Raw genomic sequence first — 21,969 nt, 5'->3', positions numbered from 1 at the left:
AGCCGTATCCAAATCTCGCGAATATTCATCCACTTCAAATATCTAATCTTTTGTGCTCAGGAAGGATGGAACATTCGCAACACTTTCAATAATCTCAAATGGCGTCTTCCCCGTCGAAGAGTGTATCGTGTTATTGTAGGCAAATTCCACCAAAGGTAAGTTCTTTTCCCATTGAGTCCTCTGTTCCGAGATACAAGACTTCAATAAATATAAAACCACTGAATTGGCAATCTCAGATTGCCCGTCAGTCTGCAAGTGGAACGATGACGAGAACTGCAACCGCGTGCCAATGTTCTCCCAAATTGCCTTCCAAGACAAACTCACAAATCTGGGGTCTCTGTCAGAGACAATCGTCTCAGACGTGCCATGTAATCGGAAAATCATCATGATCATTCTGTGTTCTCGGGAGATCAAAAATGAAATCCATTGCAATACTTTCCCAGGGGCGGGTGGGTATGGGTAAAGGCTGTAACAATCCATGTGCCTTATGCCTGTCAAACTTGACCTTCTGGCATACTAAGCAACTGCGCACAAACTCTTCCACATCCTTTTTGAGTCTCGCCCAAAAGAAGTATCTCTCTACCCCCTTCATGGTGGTAGCAATGCCGTGGTGACCCGTAAAAGGTGGACAGTGGCATTCAGTCATAACCTAAACCCTCAACGGTTGTGTAACGCACAACATGGTTTTTCTCATCAAGTAGCCTTCCCGAATGGAATATCCTGCTACTGTCTCCCCATCCCGTATCCGTGTGAAAATATCTGCAAAATCTGTATCTTTCACATAAATTTGCGCTGTCATTCCGGCCTAGAGAACAATCGCCTCTCGTAAGCAATGACATGGCCTTCTTGCATTAAGACCGCACCCAGACTACGACCACAAGCATCACAAAATACTTGAAATGACTTCTGCAAGTCCGGCAAAGTCAAATCTGGTCCTGTAGTCAATTTCTCTTTCAATGTCGGAAAGGCAGTCACCTCTATGGATCCCCACGAGAAAGAGACTCCTTTCTGTATCAAGATATGCAAAAGGGGAAGCAACCTCTGCAAGCTTTCGAATGAACCGTCTGTAGTACGAACACAGTCCAAAGAAGCTTCAAACTTCGTGGACATTCTTCAAATTGGGCCAATCACGGGTAGTGTCTATCTCTAAAGCACGAGGATCCCTGTAACCTGTCGAGTGTATCATCGATCCTAGGAAACGGAAATCTGTTCTTGATGGTGATTTTGTTGAGAGCTCTATAATCGATGCACATTCTCCAAGATCCGTCTTTCTTCAAATCCAGCAACAGTGGAGAGCAGTACGGTGAAGTACTAGGCTGGACAAGACCCTTTTCCAAGAGGTCTTCACTTGGTTCATAATCTTTTCAGTCTGTACTCGGCTCACACGGTAAGGTGGCCGGTTCAGTGACGTGCTTCCAGGTATCAGATCAATGGTCTGATCTTCAAGCCCTCTAAAAAGCAATCGGCATGAGTGTGGAGAAAATCTTGGCGTTCTTTTGATCAGGTCAAAACATATTCAACCTTTATCCATCGTTCAGTTCTCTCCCCAAAAAGAATGACTAAAGAAACTAAAGCTCATCAAGTACAATCTCTGAGCCCTTCATTTATCAAAGTTGCTTTCTCGGCCCGGTAGTCAACCACGGCGTAGTTCTTGTGGTACCAAGGGATCCTGAGTAGAACGTCACTCGCGTGCCCTGAACACCCCTGTCATTGCAAACGAAGTTTGCCAATGCTCGGTGTAATGGCAACATCCCATCCGGGTGCCAGTCGAACTACCTCCGCATGTTGCGTCAGTCTGTCGGGCGTAATTCCAAATCGAGCCACCAATTCCAAGAGAAAAGAAGTTTGTCTTGGCTCCTTCAAAAGAGCTTATGATCCTTCACTTTGCCCCAAAAGCGGCAAAGTTTGTATTTTCATTCATTAGATTCGGTGCAGGTCTCACGCCATGTGGTACCAATTCTGCTTTTCTATCTGCCTTTTCTGCCACGTTCCTCAGCTGCTCTCGAACTCTCAGGCCTGTCGTCGTCTTTATCATTCTGTTCTTTCTGTGCCTTTTTAGGGCACTTCGCGAAGATATGTCCATGTTCCCCGCATCCAAAGCACTTCCCCTCTCTCATGAAGCGAGCTCTCTCCTCAGGAGTAAGCTTGGGTCTTGCATCCTTTTTCTCTGGGTTGCTCTTTTTCTTTCTAGTTTCATTCCCAGAAGTCTGTTCGGCTCGTTGTGTCATGGCCTCATCTGTGGGGTAGGTCAGACTGCCAAAGTGAATGGCAAAGCCCCGCTTCGCATGACTCATCAACTCCTAAATAGAAGCTGACTTCTGTTCCAAGCAGTGATCTCAGATCTCTGTAGGTAGACCCAAGGTAAACCGCTCAATCTGTTCTCTGAACGAGGTCTTCTTGAATAAAGAGGCGGGTAGAAAAGAGCTCCAAAATCTTTCACAGTAAGCATTGATTGTATCTTTCTTGGTCATCCGAAGATGGTTCCAAGCAGCTCGTACATCTCGTTCATATTCTTGCGTCAACCAAGAAGAAATAAAAAGCTTCTTAAGTTTCAGCCATTTAACTAGCGCAGTCTTGTAGCGTCGACCACCAAGTACAAGCATTCCCCTTAAAGTAAGAGGCAGCTCTTTGAATCTTGGAGTGCTCTGAATAGCGTCCTCCCGCGAAAGCGATGTCAAACTGCTGTATAAAAGACAAAGCCTTGAAGCATATGAGTATCCTGAAAAAGTATCAAACTTGATCGAGTCGCCACCTTCCTTAAACTCTCGGACTTTCTTGCTTTTATCTTCGAGAAAGTCATATTGGTTGGCTTTGTAAAAATTCTTCTTGTTCGCATAAAAGTTTCCGTCATCCGAATTTGAGCTGTCTGTAGACGAGTCCTCAGTAGAACTGTCAGTCTCTGGGCGAGATTTAGCCTTCTTTGCCTTTTTCTTGCCCTTTCCGAAGCTTTGTTTCTTGCTTCGCTTTTTACCTTTTCTGTCTTCTTCGCTCGAATCTGAAGAGCTAGAAGAACTGTCAGAAGAAGAAGAAGAAGAACTGGGTAATCCTTCAAATTGAACACGCTTCCTCTGTTTCTTTGCCTTGTCAAAAGTCGACTGACCACCCAAATATCTCGGGAAGTCGGTGCTTTTCTTCTGTTTTTTGCCGTGCTTTCTTCTGCTGAGCAATCCGTGCATCAACCACCTCTTGTAATTCCTTCTCTGTATACTGTTGTGATCAGAAAGTTTCTTGAGAGCGGGTTTCAAGGGTGGTGTAGTGGTGTTCTGCCACTGTGCATACTTCCTGAAAAGAAGTCTCGCTCATATATTTTGCCAATTTCGGATCCTTCACAAAACTGAGCATCATCTTTGTTGCATCGCCGATCAATTGACGACGCTTCATCTCTCTTTGCTCCGCCTGAGTAGACCGAGGCGGGCCATACTCTTTGCCGGAATCTTCGTTGTGATCCCTGCCCGCATCTCCAGATGCAGAGAGAGTCGACTGATCCTTGCGTGAAGCCATAGGTGCCGCGGAAAAAAAATTTGGGGATCGGATTTCCGTAGAAGAGAAATCGGCCGTGCTCTGATACCACTATAACAGACTTGGACACTCCAAGTCAAGAATCAATCGCGACAGCACCAAATAACCACTTCAAAACAATTCACAGATCACAATAGATTTGCACTGGCCCAGCGAAGTTCTGTGCCTAGAGATATTGGCCCCAAAGACTGGCGCCCCTTTCGGTATTTCTTTATGTATTAAATCAATGTCAAAGTACAAGAGCGGTTACGGTTTCACTCTCAGACTCTGCGTCCAGATGCTCTGCAGAGTGAGCCCTAAACCGTTATATAAAGATTACAAGGGATGCCCAAAAGCTTGAAAGCAAAAGCAGATTCTCTCTCTCTCTCAATGAGAGCAACAAAAAGCAATTATGCCTTTCTCTCTCTCTATCTTCCAAAGCGTAGCCAAAAGTTGAGATTTGCGTCGCTCAAAAAAACCAAAAAAAAAATCACCTCCGCGATTTTCGAAAATTAGGATTTCTGGCATAAATTAGGGTTTGTAGGAATTTTACGGTTTCTAGCAGAAATTAGGGTTTTTGTTGTCGGTAGCCACGTCATCACTTTATGTATAGCCATCACCTTGTGAGCTTCACACTTAGTGTGAGAGAAACTTTGATGCTACACATTGCAAAGTGAGAGAGTGTGAGTGCCCTATCTCAAACCACTATTGTACATGCTCTTCCACTATCAATAATTGATGTTTTGGTGCTTCAAAGGCGTGCTTCGCTTCAAAATCTTTGTCCTTCCACTTGTGTAAGGTGCTTTGGTAAATGCGAGGTGACTAATGTCTTTTAAGTTCTATCATTTGAGCTTGTTTGAGAAAGTATTTTGTGTGTTTTCATTCCCAAATCTATGTCCATTGTAAGAGGGTATTGTGGTGAGAGGTCTCCCACACCTTAATGTTTAGCATCACTAAGCATTGGGATAGTTTTTTACAAGCTCTAAGATAGCGTCATAAATGAACCATCTCCATTTGCAAGTCACAAATGAGGTATTATGCAAGTTCCATTCCTCTCTCTCTCTCCCCTTGTTCTAGCTCTCTCTTGCTCCATTTGGTGTGTGTTTTGGTGTGAGATTGCTCGTGTGTTTTTGTTGCACCTCTGCTTGGTTATAACAAAATCTCTCTTGCGTCCAAGTTCGCATGCCATAACTAGATAGTGCCCCTTCACTTTTTGGTTGTGGATTTGTGTGTTGCTTTTCTTGCTTGTGCTTGCCCCAGCCCCAATTGAGCAACACGGGAGCCTCGAGGGGTGTTTAGAGGTCGCCTCTCTTGTTGCCCGCCCCGGACCGCCTCAATAAATAGCTTGGACATCCCTACACCATCCCTGCTCACGCAATCAATGCTTTCATCACACTCTAGAAGTATTGAGGCAACTCATCTTAGATTGTGCTGATGTGTGGCCTAAAATCACAAAACCACACATGGTTCCCCCAACCTATCAATTGTATATAAGTCGTGTACCAAGTCTTTGACTATGCATGGAATGTGGTTGCACCGTTTCTCTCTACTCAAACTATTCCTCAGAATTGTGCGAGAACATCATGTTGCGTTCATGCATTTCCTATCACGGATACTCACGTCTAGAACACGCAATGGGGATTCGGAACAAGAAGTTGAAATGGGAATGGGGAATGGAATGCTCAGCCTTGCTTCTCTGTTAAATTGGAGTCTGTCTTTGAAGGCTATATACCAGAGCACCCTTGCCTCTTCTCATAGCTCAAGCCTTATCTGTCAAGACCACCTCTTGCAAACCTTCTCCTCTTGCAAATTTCCTCTTCCACCTCTCCCATCTTGAGTCTCTCTCTCCCATCTCTCCCACTTCACGAGTCAAGGGTCAAGCTTGAGGCCTCACCCCTCTTGGAAATTCCCAACTTTGAAGCTCTCCATTGCCCTCTCTCTTCTACTATCAAGTCTAATATCTCTAGCTCTCTTTTAGTACCTCAATTACTCCTTGTAGAAAGATTTGCGAGCCACAAGTTTGTAGTTTGGGATGACTTGTCTCTCCAATTCCAATCGTCCCGCCTTTCATTACAATAGAACTTGTCACTAATGTTTAGAAACTAGAGTCTTTTACCTGTATCTTTAATCCGAAAATTAGGAGGTGACTTCCACTGCTTGAACACCATCTACAGAGCCTTCTCTTGCATATGCTTACCATACCTAGGAACCTTAAAATACTCTAGAAAATAGTCCAAAAGATTATCACCCTTTGCTTTTCTTTCAGTGTCATTGTCTAGATTCGTAAAGGCGCATCCTCTTGGGTGTGATAACCGCTCTTCACCTGCTTCCTCTTCCACAAATGAATAATCACCCAAGCTCTAGTATCACTGAAACCAATTGGTGCTTTAAAAACAAGCGGTGATAGTGTTTCAAGCTTAGACACTCCAAGCTAGAAATCAATAGCAACACACGAACACAAACTGCAAATAACTGAACTGAACTTGATTAGAGAGAGAGAGAGAGAGAGAGAGAGAGGGTAGAGAGAAAGAGGCTTGACACGAAGCGACTGAGTTCCGCTTCCAGATGCATTGCCCCCAAAGATTGGCACCCCTTTCGGTATTCCTTTCTTTATTGCCAATCACCTAGGGTCTAACTCTCAGAGTTACCGGGGAACGCTCCCTAGCCCCCGTTCCGGCGTTCCGGGGGGTAGTTCCCTTCCCGAACGTTCCGAAACGTCCCGAAACGTTCCGGGTGGCCAATGCAAACCGGAACGGCCGTTCCGGAACGCCCCCGGAACGTTCCGGAATGCCCCTGGAATGGCCAACGGCTACAAACAAATTTGGCAAAAATTGAAAAATTGAAGTAAATGTTTGGGCTTCTTTTTGAAGTGTACAAGGCCTCAAGGACTCATAAAATGCACCCCCCTCCCCCTTTCTCTCCACAAGCTAATCCTCAAGGCTCAAGCTCTCTCCCTCTCACTCTCAAGATCTCTCCCTCTCAAGACTCACTCTCTCAAGGCTCAAGGCTTCACGCCTTCAAGCTCTCTTCCTCTCCCTCCCACTCTCTCTCTCTCTCTCTCTCTCTCTCTCTCTCTCTCTCTCTCATCATCATCATCATCTAGTCATAGCAAGGTTGAATGGTCTTCAAAACAAGTTTTTTGTGAGTATTACAATCAAAGCACTCTAATACTCCTTGTATTTAAACACAAGGAGCTAAAAAATGCACTATTTGGGTGTTTTTTATACCTCCCGTTCCGCGCCGTTCCCGTTCCGGACCACTAGCCGTTCCCCCGTTCCGCAGGGATCCCGTCACCGTTCCCGTTCCGCGTTCCGGGTAACTATGCTAACTCTTCGTGACTCGACATCCAACTGCTCTCACAGAGCGGCCCCAAGGGTCCTTATAAACTGTTACAAGGGATGCTAAAAGCAAAGCCCCAAAAGCATTAGATCTAAAAGCTCTAAACTCCCAAAAGCTTGGCGCAATCTCTGTCCTTCTGCTACCGTAAAACGCGGGTCCATACAACTACCACGTCAGCATCATCAGCATGACACACAGGCCAACTTGCCACGTCAGCATGTTTTATGCAATTTGATTTTTCCAAGTCCTTAGGGTTTAGGCCCCTCGGCCTTACTTCATAAGTTGGTCAACAATAGACTATTGAAACCCCAACCCCTATGTCTTCTGCGTTTGCCACATCACAAACTTGTGACATACCCCACTCTTGAAAGAATTGTAATTGCCCTCCATTACGCCTAGAAAACAGACAAGATCAAAAAACTAGCTCAATAGACATACCCCACTCTTGAAAGAATTGTAATTGCCCTCCATTACGCCTGGAAAACAGACAAGATCAAAAAACTTGTGACATACCCCACTCTTGAAAGAATTGTAATTGCCCTCCACTACGCCTAGAAAACAGACAAGATCAAAAAACTAGCTCAATAAACATTGACTCTATGTACTAGATTGCACACATCCATCACTTGCACAAAGACATCAGACATTCATCTATCATATTTCCATCGAGGGTCCTAGATACAAATTATGATCATTGTAATATATTTAGCAATCACATCCAAATCATGTTGATCTTTCACAGATGTCTTGCTCCACTAAATCTTGTCACTGTCAGATTCATATCCTTTCTCATCACTATCAGATTCATATCCTTTCTCACATTTCAAGCAAACAATGCACATGATCATTCCCAGAAGACACTTCACAAAGCATGCATTTCACCAATCAAACACTTAGTACACACTGACCACCGATATGTAAACATTCAATCTAGTCATCTAATCTCTAGTCTAGAACTCTTGATGCACATAGATCTTTGTGTAGCCATCTCCTCCTTTCGGAACTCTTGCTACACTAACAACAGTACTCAGCGATCTCATCCAAATAGAGATCTTGATGCACTAAAATCATATTCATTTAACCATCACATCCAGATCTCGTTGATCTCTATGTTGGGTTAAAGGCCCAAATGGCCCCCATTGTGTATAGTTTTAAAGGTTATTAACCTTTGGCCAAGTTCACATTGAACTTGGCCACTAACTTTAAATTGGTCATATATATTATAATAAAGGGAATGTGAGTTAATTTCAACTCATTCACTTATTTCCCAAATCGTGTAGCGCTCCTGCTCTCTCTCTCTTTCGTTCTCTAGCGCCATCTGCTCTGCTTGCACTCGCCCTCTCCAAGATACACACCCTGCACTTCTTCGCGTGCTATATCACTTGCGCACACCGCTCCGTGCTCATCAACTGGTATCAGAGCCCAATTAGGCATTGCTCCCAAACCTGCAAACGCTGATTTTCAGCCAAGGAGGTCAACTTTCACGCGAGATTTAGCAATTTCATCGCCAAAAGACTCGTCCACGGACACTAGACAGCTCCCGGCAAGCCAAATTGACCTAAACCAGGCTGAAATTAGGTCCAAATCAGCAAATTACAGGTTATGACAGCAAAATACAGGTTTTGCAAATCATGTATTAAGGTGTGGGAACATCTTTGCTAGGTCCTCGCTACCCAAAAACACTGAAATTGCCGAAAAACAGGTCCCAAAACAGGTGTTTTAAGCAAATTTCAAATTTACACAGGTTTTTGCAAGTGTTTGTATAATGCAACTACATTGGGAAAAGTGCAAATTGATGCAATCTACGCACATTTGACAAGTTTTGGCTATGTATGACCATTTGTGGCTCAATTTCGTGCAATTTGATGCTACAAATTGGGGCTTTTGCTCATACATGCTTCTAAAGGCTGTGCATTAGCCTTATGCATGTTCTGTGAGGCTAAAAACAACTAAAATTTGTTGTTTTTTAGCACAAATTCACTCGTTGAAATTTCCTGCGCATAAATTTCAGAATTTTTTTTTTGTGCCTAAATCGACCTATTTTGCCCCAAATTGCTCCTATGACCATTTGGAGCTGTAGTGCCCACCTCTGTGAAGCTATACTCCGATTTTTGTGCATTTTGCCCAAAAATTCAGCGTATTAGCTCTCTTATTAGTGCAACTATGGCCTCCTCTTCTTCGGATGTGAAGAATCTCTTTGAGATTAGGAGGTTCGATGGAACAGGTTTCGACCTTTGGAAAGACAGGATCCAGGGAATCCTATTTCTTAAGGATTGTGAAGGGGCACTTGAACAGGTAAAGCCACAGAATATGACGGATGAAACATGGGTTAGGATGAACAGGAAGGTTGTTACATGCATTAAAATGGGCATGACCGATGAGACAATCATTGATGTGAAAGGTCTCACAAGTGCTTTTGATGTGTGGGAGAAGTTAAAGGGAATGTATGAGAATACAACGCCTGTCAACCAAGTGCATTTGATGCGAAAACTTGTTGGCATGCAACTAGATGAGTCCAAGAGCGCTGCAGAGCACTTGTCGTTGTTCGCAGGTACTTTGTCGCACTTACAGGATTCAGGCTTGCCTCCTTTGATGATAAGCTGAAAGCTATCTTCTTGCTTATGACCTTACCTCAGTCATGGGAAACATTGGTGGTTTCATTGTCCAATAACCCCAATTTGACCTTTGATGGTGTTAGGGGTTCTATCTTGAATGAGGAAATCAGGAGGAAAGCAAGTGGAGGGGGAGGCAGCTCTACCAACATGGTTAGAAGCAGGACAGAGAAGAAGAATGTCTATGCACAAAGGAGTAAGAGTAAGAGTAAGGAAAGGGGAAATACCAGCAAAGGCAAGGGTGATGTGACTTGCTATCAGTGTGGCAGGAAAGGTCACAAGAAACCCGATTGCAGGTACTATAAAGCCGAGTTAGAACGAAAAAAGAATGGCGGAGACAAAAAGAAAGAGAAGAAGGAAGTCAAAACAAATGCACAGGATAGCTCAAAGAACAAAGAGAAAGCCAATGTGGCTGTAGAGGACATCTTGTGTACCACTTTGTCACATGATGATGCTTATGACTTTGATGCCTCTCTTAATGTTCATTCACAGGACATGCAGATCACCTTAGTGATCTTATTGATACTTTGTTGACTGTCAATGATGCATTATCCCAGACTTGGATAGTTGATTCCGGTGCTTCATTTCATGTGACTCCTATCAAGGAGTGTTTCTCTACTTTTGATGCAGGCAAGCGTGGCCATGTATACCTTGGAAACAATCATGCATGTTCCATTGAGGGTATTGGCACAGTGCATCTCTCCATAGATGGCACAAATGAGCTTGTCTTGCATGATGTTAGATATGTGCCGAGAATCAAGAAGAGTTTGCTTTCTGTTGGTCAGATTAATATGCATGGTTACAGCATTCTTAAACGCAGCAAAGGCTTCATCCTTAGATTTAAGCAAATAAACCCAAATTTTCCTAGAATAATCATCAACAAAGGAGACAAAATAGCATGCACCTCCCATAGACTTAGTAGGCATGCTACATACATCAGAATGTACAAGATCAAGCACACAAGATTTACGAGAGACACCAAAGTAATAAGAATGCTTTACTTGCTTGCCATATTGACATTCATTACAAAAGTCAAGCTTTGTGTCTTTAGCATCAAGCCTGTTCAAAGTACAAAGCTTAGAAAGGCCCTTTTGGCTCATATGGCCAAGCCTCTTGTGCCACAACTCCATGTGAGAGTTAATTTCAGCCAATGCAATAAACTTGCCCAACACGGCCTTTCCATGCCTGCAATGAAGTGTCCCTTTCTTTGTGCCCTTTACAATCAGCCTTGAGCCTTTAGTCATTTTCCATGATCCTCTCTCAAACAAAATTTGTGACCACCCAAAGAGGTAGAAAGCTAAAATGCTTGCGTACGGACAATGGGGGGGAGTTCACAAGTGCTGAATTTAACAAATTTTGTAAAAATCTGGGAATTAAGAGGGAGCTTACTATACCATACAGCCGCTCTTCTAATGGTGTGGCTGAAAGATTCAATAGGACACTTTGTGAGAGGGTGAGATGCATGCTGTCCACAGCTAATCTCTCTCATGGATTTTGGGGAGAAGCTTTCAAAACTGCAGTGCATATATGCAATCGATCCCCTCACATGTCTTTGAAAGGTGACATCCCTAAAGAGGTTTGGTCTGGCAAGACTGCTTCTTCATATGATCACTTGTGGTTCACTTATGTATGCTATGGTTGCTACTAGGCCTAACATAGCCCATGCAGTGGGAGTTGTGAGCCGGTTTATGGCTAATCCAGGCAGGTTGCATTAAGATGCAATGAAGTCCATTATGAGGTACTTGAAAGGGACTAAAAACAAATGCCACTGCTATGGTAAAGGACCATTGGAGTTGAAGGGATTTTGTGACTCTGACATGGCTGGTGATGTGGATACACGGAAATCCACAAGTGGCTATGTGTTTATTCTTGCAGGAGGTGCTGTTTCATGGTGTTCTAGATTGCAAAAGATTGTTGCATTGTCTACGACAGAAGCTGAATATATTTCAGCCATGGAGGCTTCCAAAGAAGCCATTTGGTTGTCACGCCTATGCAGTGAGTTTGGTTTGCCTACCAAGGCACCTATGCTTGGTTGTGATAGCCAGAGTGCCATATGTATGGCAAAGAATGCCATGTTTCATGCACGCACAAAGCATATTGATGTGCGGTACCACTTCATCGAGAAGTGCTTGAGGATGGCCTTATTACATTGGTTAAGATCCATACATCACAAAATCCAGCAGATGCTCTCACTAAGTGTTGATCCAAAGCACAACATCATCTATGCATAGAGATGGTGGGAGTCACGTAGCTTAAAGGCGCCATTTATGCCTTTAAGTGGGAGGTTGTTGGGTTAAAGGCCCAAATGGCCCCCATTGTGTATAGTTTTAAAGGTTATTAACCTTTGGCCAAGTTCACATTGGAAAGGTGTAAGACTGTAGATCTACTTAAAGCTCCTTTCATGAGTAAACAATTATTCCAAGTTTGCATTACATGTCTCTTGTCTATGGTGAGCTTGTGCTGGGCTAGCCAAGTACTGAAGATAAGACTTCTTAATACTCCCCCCGTAAATAGCCATCCAGGTCCGGGCCATGAGTAACAACAACAATACTCCCCCCGTAAATAACCACAAGGGTCCGGGCCATGAGTAAAAACAATACTTCTCAAACCTTCAAATACTTCCTCCGCAAATAACCACAAGGGTCCGGGCCATGAGTATGAATGAGCAAGCATTCTCAAACTTCATTTGTCACTACTCCACCCGGGAGTAAAATCACCAATCATTAAAACCAGTATTAAAACCAGAGTCAAACAGTTCAAATCGGCACCAAGACAAGTTTAAAACAGATACCATCCATTCCAAACAAGATCACCAAACAAGTTCTCAAACAAAACTCGAACTTAAAAAGCAATCTCGACATCAGTCGAGCTCGAAAAGTCGACTGACTTTCCATCCTGAAACCTACACCAAAAATTAGGGTTAGATTCCTTCCATAAGGTCGTAGCCGACCAAAGCATGGTCCATCAGCTCTTGGACAGACAGTCTTCCTCTGGCGGCGATAGTAGTCCCTAGACATAGCAATCACACCGGGCCTCCAAGGTTATCAGCTCGAGAAGAGACACCTATTGAGAGATGTCGAGAAATTTCAAGTTATAATCTGCTAAGGTTTCCATGGCAAGCATTTTAGATACCCCACTCTGCCAGAAGCTGCCAGAAACCATATAACTTCGGGCAAAAGTTCCTTGAAAGCTTGCCAAGGCCTTGGAGTTGTGCGGCTTGGTAGCTATAGTCATCAACCTCTATATTATGGGCACAGCCTCTCAGAAAAACAGCAGCTCGAAACAAATCCTTGGTCCTTCTCTTGCAAGTGATCTTTATGGCTTATGCCCTGTAAGACAGAGCGATGAAGACAGAAGCGCGCCCGATGCGCGATGAAGTAGTGGGAGTGGCTAATAAGTTCGGTTTCAGGCCACGAAATTCGTCAAATAAAATTTCCAGAGTGCCCAAGTGCTCTGTCTGCTCTTTGATAGGACCGGCATGCTTTCAAAAAAGCACGCGGCTGAAGCTCTAATACCACTGTCACGAGACGGACACCACGTGCCGATAGAAAAGAACAGACTGAACAGACTTTTAGCACTTCAATGACAATTGAATAGAACGAAAGTACTGGCCCAAACCTTGGCGCCCCTTTCGGTATTTCTTTATATTACTTGAACTCAGTACAATGCCAGTACTCGCGCTCTGCACCTTCTCACCGTAGCGTGTAAGAGATTGAGCCCTCTACACATATAAAAAGGCCCTTGGCCTCAAAAGCAATTACATGAAAAGCAATAAACTCAAAAGCATATCATCCAAAGCGCTGCACCCAAAAAGCTATCAACGCCTTTTACAGAAATCCGTACAGGAGGTCAACGAAAATTGCGGAATTCCGTATTGTTTGCCACTTCAGCAGAGTCAACGCAAATCGCGGAATTCTGTATTGTCTGTACAACTGCCATATCATCGGCTTTTACACGTGTGTAGGTCCATCTTTATTCTTTGTGTCACTTAGGCCCCATCAAACAGGGTCCCATAAGTTGGCAAAAACTTTTCTTTAAAAATAGGCCACTCGGCAAGACTTTGTAAGTCGGTAAAACTTCTCCTGTTGCTTCAGCTTCTTCACTTAGGGTTTAAGCCATTAAGCCGGGATCTACAGGTTGGCTCCGTTCTTTAGTGGCTTGACACGTCAGCAGTTTGTGACAACCAAAGTGTCTTCCCTTGTCATCCTCAAATAATGTCAAGAGTGATGACATCCTCTTCATACTCTTTGGTTAAAAATGCCGAAGTGACGATTCTTTTAAACTTTACCTACTTCTTGGGTGCTTCCTTGTGCAACAACAGGGTCGACCACCATGTCTGTGTGTTACCTTTCAGAAAAGACACCGCCCTTTGTACCTTGGGGCTTCCAAGAAACGACCTCCCAAAAAAGCTATTGTATGAATGCAAGAGCTCTATGGGCATTTGGCAGCCTGAAAGAGTGTCTAACTTACTGCTTGATCCCATCCTTGAACTCTTTGATCTTTTTTCCCTTATTCTCATTGTCCAAACCATCAAAAGAGGACAATGCCTTCTCCTTTGAACAGCTAGATTGCTTTTCTGTGCTTTCTACACTTTTTATTGTATCTACTCTTCTTGGCCTTTCTCCGCTTTCTCTCATCCTCGTTGGAACTAAAGGAAGAGGAACTATCGGAACTGTATGAAGATGAAGAAAAACCGGGGTCGTCTTCGAAATGAACATGCTTCTTGAATTTGCTAGCCACCTCGAAAGTCGATTTCTGGCCCAAATAACCGGGGTACTCCTCTGTCTTGCTTTTCTTCCAAGAGTGCTTTGTGGTTTTCATCAGCTGACTAATCATCTACTCAAGAGCGTCGTCAAACTCTTCTTGTGAGCATAGCTTTTGCTTTTCTGCACTCGCAGTTGCTTTCTTCCTAATAGCCGACTTGAGAGGTGAATGGACGGCATCTCGCCATCATGAGTGAACCTCCTCAAGTGGATGAGTCTTTAGGTACTTCACATATTTCGGATCCTTGGAGTACTTGATCATTCTTTTTACACACATATCAACTTGCATTTGACGTCAGTACTCTGTCTTGTAGAGATCCCTGCAAGAAATTTGCCACGACCTCCCAAATCATCGGAAGGAGGCTTTCTCCCATTGGAGTCTCCATTAGTCTCTTCTCTTCCCCCACTTGGATTGGAGTTTTCTGCATCTCCCCGCAAAGGAGTAGTCCGAGGGGTGTTGTCTTTGTCGAATTCACTGCTAGAACCCATGTGTGCTGCAAATAAGGATCGGAGCCTCCATAGAAGAAGAATTGTCTGAGCTCTAATACCGCTCAAATAGGCTTGGATACTCCAAGCAAGAAATCAATAGCAACACACGAACAAAAATGCAAATAATTGAACTCAACTTGAATAGAGAGAGAGAGAAAGAGAAGCGAGGAAGAGCCGACACAAAGCAAGAAATCAATATCAACACACAAGCAAAAACTACAAATAACTAAATTGAACTTGAATAGAGGAGGAGGAAAAGAAGAGAGGAAGAGTCGACACAAAGCAGCAAAGTTCCGCTTCGAGATGCACCAGCCCCAAAGATTGGCGCCCCTTCCGATATTTCTTTCTTTATTGCCAATCACCGAGGTACAACTCCCAAGGGTCCAAGTCTCCCTGACTCTACGTCCAAGTGCTCTCAGAGAGTGGTCCCAAGGGTCCTTATAAATTGGTACAAGGAATGCTAAAAGGAGATCCCCAAAGCATCAGGTCTAAAAGCTCTGGCCTCCCAAAAGCTTGGTGCAATCTCTGTCCTCTTGTTGCCGTAAAACGCGGTTCCACACAGCTGCCACATCATCGTCAGTAGCGTGAAACACGGACCAGCTTGCCACATCAGCAAAGGTTATCTATAAATGTTCAAGAAAGAAAGGTTGCAGCAACTTTCTTCTCAAAGCAAACCATAGTTGAACCCACCATAAAATCCAAAACATCCAGATCAGCAGATAATTGACAGATTTTTGGCTGCCCAATCGTACAAAACAGCCACCCATTTTCTCCTAGTGAGAAGATCGTCCTTATGATGGGCTAGACATTTTAGACAACATTTCTAATCACATGTCGGCTTGCCTTGTAAAGTCATCTTGCCAAATCTCCACGAAAAACTGTTTCATTTGTGTATCGAGCACTAAAAGGATGCCCAACTTAGCTCAGAAGGGCATGAAGAAGTACCTACTTTGACGTCATTACCAATTCGACTCTTGCATCCCCATCTTGGTATTGCATTTCATTTTCCTCCTTACAAAAGGACAAACCTCAACCTAGACAAATCTGTAGACAGCCCGATTCCATCCTCAAATTAACTCAAAACTGCGCAATTAACTCTAGAGTGGACGAATCCACGCCAGAAAAAGGAAATGCAATTATAATTCTCTTTCGCAAGATGCTTTTTGGTGAGTCTTCTGAGGGGTAACCAGCTAAACAGAAGACCAACAGCAAGGGAAGTTCAAATTTGGAACATACCTGGGGACAATTTGACGATGATGAGCACCTTACTTAAGGTGAAAACCTCTCCATGGGTGTGTATGGGCGCGCATGCAACACACGTCTTCTTCTGTGTGGAATTGCAAATGGGCGTGTTTGCTGCGTTTGTTTCCTAATTGTTTATCTATGCCGATGATCTATGTGTATGTGGGTGTTACCCAAGAAACTAAGCGCATAGAGAGAGAGAGAGAGAGAGAGAGAGAGAGAGAGAGAGAGAGAGAATAACAGTCTGCGTCTTCGTCTGTATGTTGCTTTGCTTTGACTCCAAAGAAGACGCGAGGGAGAGCGGGGACGCACAGAAGCTTGGAGTGACGTGGTTGGTGCGTGCTGGTAGACTTTGCATTTATATTGTGCCCCTTTTCCGTGCTTTAAGGTTAACTACTGTAGAAAGTGGATAATGTGTTCCCTCTCTTTCGTAGACTCTCTCTCACACACATAGAGCCCCGCCCAACCCACCCATAGGGGAGAAAAAGAAAGGGCCCTCGTGTATTTCTGATTGGCCTTCGGCTGTGTATTACGTGCCCATAGCTACACTTTTAGCATGTCCTCCATAGAACACGTTTACCAGCTAACCAACTATTGGCTGTTATAGAGGCGATTCAACTTTCGGAGGATGGTTGGAACACCGTCCAAGTTCTTCGCCTTCGTGAATTTCGATAGAGGGTGCTTTTTCACTACCAGGTTTATGAGCCTACGTTATAGAGTTTCAAGGGCCCTTGAATAGCACCTCTGTCGGACCTATGGGGGAGCATTCTTACATATTGAACAATATCACCAGAAACTAGATAGTTTGAGCTCCGAGAATGATGTCAGATGCATGTTTACCAACTAACCTACTATTGGTTGTTGTAGAGTCGATTCAACTTTCTGGAGGATGGTTGAAACACCGTCCAAGTTCTTCGCCTTCGTGAATTTCGATAGAGGGTGCTTTTCCACTCCCAGGTTATGAGGCTACGTTATAGAGTTTCAAGGGCCCCTGAATAGCGCCTCTGTCGGACCTATGGGGGAGCACTCTTACATATTGAACAATATCACCATAAACTAGATAGTTTGAGCTCTGAGAATGATGTCAAATGCACATGAACATCCAAGCTTCACTATGAAGTTTGGTTGCAGTAGTAAAAACGCTCTTCAACCACCAAGGTTTGCACACATGATTAATTGTCAACAAGTAGGCGACACATGCATAGCAAACCTCGATTGACTTATCCAGCGCAGAAAATCCCCACAATTTTCAACAACGAGAAGGTTAAATTGTGTGTACCTCTTTTCCACCACCACATTGAGGCCATGTCAAGACAATTCATCTCAAAGACTCATGTGTGCAATGTTTGAGAGCCCCCTTATATGAGCAACCAGAGTTGAAACGTTGGATTTACGGTGATAATGTGAAGAGAAGATCTCAAGAACCTAGTTAGTCAAATTCCTCCCCATCACTGTGGGATGAATGCTCTCACACATGAAGTATTGTGGTGACCATGAACAATTTCACAAAAGATTTACTGTAGATGTATCTAGGTGCATATGATGCACTGAAATAATGACTGCTTTTCATTTAGTTTAAAAGGTGGAAATGGTGTTTTTTAATGGAACTTTAGATAGTCTAGAGAAGAGACTGTGAACACAAAAAATCCCTATAATTTTAAGGGACTAGAGCGGTAACACTATGGTGAGGTGCCGCGTATGAAAAAGTATTATTTTGAGAATCACAGTTATTCATGTGCAAAGGGTATGAGTGTGGGTCTACCATGGTAAGACCCCTTTAGAGAAAGTGGAATGTTCTTGTGCAATCACCTCTTAGGCTTCATTGTTTGTTATGTGCAAGTCCTTATACCACAATTTCTAAAGCGGATTCACCATTTTTGCTCACTAGGGGGAATCTTTGATTAGTTTGGCATCGTAAGCCTGCTCAATTAACATTTTGGATAGTCGAGTATTCCATTATTTTTGGATTGTTCATATAAATTGTTGTCGGAAGGGGAAGCCAAAAACCTTGTTTAAGCTCTAACTACGCATAAGATGCTCTCACCGTTTACCATCACTCTCTCAAACACATAAACAAAAAAGAATATGACACCTACTTGCTATACACACACATACATGTGTAGATGTTATAGAACATTAAAAGGTGTAAGAGATGGTGACCTGATTTGCACACAAAGAATAGATTAAAGGAGGATATAGGAGAATTAGACAAGTAATTACTGGCTTAAATCCAACGTATTCAGCATGTGCATAAGTTTCAAGCATATGAGCAAAAGATATACCTTCAATAGCTGATAGATTATTTTAATGAGGTCTTTTACTCAAAGCATCATCTACAACAATCTCTTCACTTAATTGCTATTGAATGGTAGGTTGAAAACTTTGGATAAAAGTAGTCCATTTGTTGTTTCTATCATCAACGAGAGGTTAGGACAATATATATTTAATGCTTTGTTGGTCAATTTTCATACTCAAGCTAGGAACCTTTAAAATAAGGTTTTCAAATTTCTAATGCATGAACAACTACAGATAATTCTTTGTCAAATATACTATATTTAAATTCCAAATCTTCTTTTTTCAAAACTCACAATTGAATGTATTAGAAATGCCATCGAGAATTATACGATCTACCTCAAGCTCATGCCGAGCCTTGAGGGGCAAATGATTACATCAGAGTTTCACAACCAAGCTAGCTAGAAGTACAATCACCAAGAGCCTGGTCCTTTGCAAAACAAGGCTTGTCCGGATGGCGAAGTCGCCCTAATCTAATCATTCGAGTTTTGCTTTTTACCTATCACATATATTATCTCCTTACTTCCTTGTACAATCTCTAAGAAGCTAGCCACCAAGAGGTCGCTATCAAAAACTCGACAATTTTGGGCCTTCTAGATGTTGTTGAAAAAACAATATCTGACAATTTGAGTACATATTAGAATTGCTAGACTTTGAAATTGTTTCCCACCTAGACATAGATCCTTCCTGAAAAACCCAATCTTCCACGTTCTTTGGATCCATTTGCACACCTTCCTTTCCAGGACTTTAATTGTCGGGCATTCCATGAAGAGGTGGACAAGGTCTTCGCTAGCTAATCTGCACCCTGAGCATCTATTACCCGATGCCATGTGCTTGAATCTTGACATCTGTCGGCAAAGCCCCCCAAAGAACCTTCCACAGAAATACCTTCATAAAATGAGGCCACTGTGGATTTCAAATGTTTTTCGTGACCTCAACCCATTGATCTTTTGACCATTGTTTCTTCCAATGTTTGTTTGTTTCTTCCAGTGTTTGTTCAAAGGGGCGAACCAGTTAGCCTCGTTCATAAATGCTTGGTAAATGCCTTTGGTATGAGGATTAAAGAATTGGCTACTCATGGGCCATTTTTAAGCATTCCACTCAAAACTAGATTCCCGGGTAGGCATCAAAATATTGTCCAAGCCTTCTACAACTCTGTTGACAAGTAGCCTCTTAGTGACATTGAGTTGAAACTGGGTAGCCAGCTGGTTAGAGGATTTTCAGCACTTGATGTTTTTGTCCCAGAAGTGAATCAACCGTTGTAGTCCTTTATTGTTCATCTTTCTAGCAATTTCTCTCCAATAAGGGTTCAGAATTACACCAGCAGCTTTAGACAGCCAAGGGGACGAGTGTGAGAAAGAATTTTGGAAGTATTTGTTTAGTTCTCCCCATTCTAGTACCTTTGTTTCTCTATTGCACTTTCGCACTAGCTCCCCCATGGTGCCACCCAGTCTCAAGCTAGACCACCTCGAGGCTAATAGTTTGTCGTGCACCTCTATCCCTTTCCATTGACCACCTTTAGAGCGGAGTTTTGCCTTGTCCATCATATCGTTGGTCATGATAGGCCAAGACTGATCCTATCTTGCAATTGACCACAAAATTGGCACACAGAGCCTCAACATGAACAACAGGGTTGAGAATTTTGAGGCCACCCTGGTCCACAAGTCAAGCGACAACCTCCCACTTTGCCCACTGTCATGGCCATTAGACTTTAGGGTTGTTCTTCCATAAGAATCTTTTAATAGGTTTCAAGAACTCCTTCCAGTGACATTTGGCTATTTTTAGGAGTGAGCTGGTGAAGGCAATATAAGGAATCATAAATGAATGGATCACTTTGACTCGGCTCAGGAAGGGAAGTATCACATACTCCCACCTTCTCAATTTTTTCTTTGGATCTTCTCTAGGACCCACTAGAATCTTTGCTTGTGTGCAACGTCCATCCCCAAGGGGACTCCCAAATGCCAAAAAAATCCTTCCTTTAGATACAATCTCCACAGATTAAAAAATCTTAAAAGTGTTGACTTTAAATGCAAGTGGATAGGTATCTTAGAGAAAACCGCATCGATATCTTTGCCACTTGTATTAGCAACGATCGCAAAGAATAGTTTATTAAAGTCAACCAATTTTAAGACCGGTTCATTGGTCATTAAGGCATCCTTGAGTGCGTTGAATGAGTTTTTATGCAAATTGGTCCAAACATGGAATGTTTTCCTTTAATAGAAGAGACAACTAATGCAAAATTGTGAAAAAACTTCCTGTAGTAATTGCAAAAGTATTTAAACATGGTGAGAAGGCACGAAGGCCTACTAAGTTAAGGGAAACAAGGGATAGTAAGTTTAAGGAAGTGCTTACAATCATATGAAATTTTGTTGGGTTTTAATATAAAATTGTATCATCTATTTTTAAAAAGTGGCTCCTACTAGCTTGCTTAAAGTGCCTTCAAGATTCCCTCTACCCTCATTGCCTAGTCCTCACCTCCTGTTCCTGTCGTCAAAACCTTTTTTTGTATGTGTGTTGCCCTTCCCTACCTTTGGACTCGTCCCTACGAGCCTACAAATTCGCCTTTCCCATGATCTTGCACCTGATCTTCCCCCGCCATTCATGGACTTGCACCTATAGAGCAGTCCACCCACGTCATCTCCACTATGCCTATATCAAGGGGGAGAGAGAGAGAGAGAGAGAGAGAGAGAGAGAGAGAGAGAGAGAGAGAGAGATCCCTAATTGGGAGGCATGGCCTGCACGTGGTCTGCATCCCCCTTCTCATTCCTCTACCTCTAAATCTCCTCAAGCATCTTCTTGTCATTTCCACTAATGGACCATTTTGTTTATTTTCTTCTAGTTGGTACCCCCAACTCACAAATGGCTTATATATTATGAAGAGACCCCAATAATCAGGTAAATGTTTCACATTGCAAATTGATGTTTTGAAACAAAATAAAACAAAAAGGAAGTAAAATAAAAAGACACATTAAAAATCAAAACAAAAGAATGTTTTAATGCTTTCAAAGAAGCATAAAAAATAATAAAACAATTTAGTGAAGTGATATTTTTAAAAATCCTCAAATGAGAGAATCATTTATCAATACCTCACTATATCAGTGTTCGAGAAAGTTGTGTTTGAGCTTAGGCTTAAGCCGGTTGAAAATTGAGATTAGCCAGTTACAAAGGATGGTAAAGAGGGGGAAATCCGATAAAAATACTAGAAAATAGTTTGAACATTTTGCAAATTTGAAAATTTCTACTAGTATTTCCAATTTGTATTTGTATAAGGAGGAAACTTGCCGCTTAGACAAAAAGACTTTCTCGAAGACTGTATCATAAGATTAAACTTCTATGAATATTTTGTTTAATGTTTTGATCTCTAAAGTCATTTTCAAGCATGCAAGAAAAGTAAATGCTACTTTTTTCGAGAACAACTTTCTATTCACAAGACTTTTGAGTCCCTTAGGGGCACTTGTCTCTCAAAGAAATTTGAACGACCTTCACCCTTTGGGTACTAAGGCCTTTAGCAGGCCAAAAAGAACATAATTCATGAAAATTTTGGGGACTTGGGGATCAACTAATTGCTTCTATTTTCTTTGAGCCACATAAATGCTCTTCTTTGGGTTTAATCACAATTATGTACGTAAAACACATACTTTAAATTTTCTCTATGCTTTTATTAGGATGTGCTAAACACCAATATATCATCAAGGTAGACAACGGTAAAATCATGGTGATCAATAAAATTCATG

At 42.6% G+C, this 21,969-nt stretch overlaps 1 protein-coding gene across 3 annotated transcripts in view; it reads right to left on the bottom strand.

Annotated features, from left to right (window-relative positions):
* The window catches only part of LOC147444725 (putative protein phosphatase 2C 59), a 58,728-nt gene extending 42,432 nt beyond the window's left edge, over positions 1 to 16,296 (bottom strand). The window contains exons 1-2 of one of the 3 annotated variants that reach the window (XM_086527268.1): positions 15,938 to 16,296; positions 15,651 to 15,745 (exon numbers count right to left, since the gene is read on the bottom strand). In XM_086527268.1, coding sequence (XP_086383394.1) covers positions 15,651 to 15,700 — 50 coding nt within the window. In that variant the 5' untranslated portion in view covers positions 15,701 to 15,745; positions 15,938 to 16,296. Of the gene's footprint in view, positions 1 to 7,275; positions 7,314 to 15,650; positions 15,746 to 15,937 lie in introns of all 3 variants that reach the window. The other 2 variants (XM_086527270.1, XM_086527269.1) reach the window with 2 other exon arrangements.
* Positions 16,297 to 21,969: the final 5,673 nt, after the last annotated feature.

This window comes from Adiantum capillus-veneris, chromosome 13 (genome assembly GCF_014529385.1).
Source record: "Adiantum capillus-veneris isolate H3 chromosome 13, ASM1452938v2, whole genome shotgun sequence".
Classification (NCBI taxonomy): domain Eukaryota; kingdom Viridiplantae; phylum Streptophyta; class Polypodiopsida; order Polypodiales; family Pteridaceae; genus Adiantum; species Adiantum capillus-veneris.
Note: the sequence above shows the minus strand (reverse complement) of the source record. Positions and strands in the feature narration are given on the sequence as shown.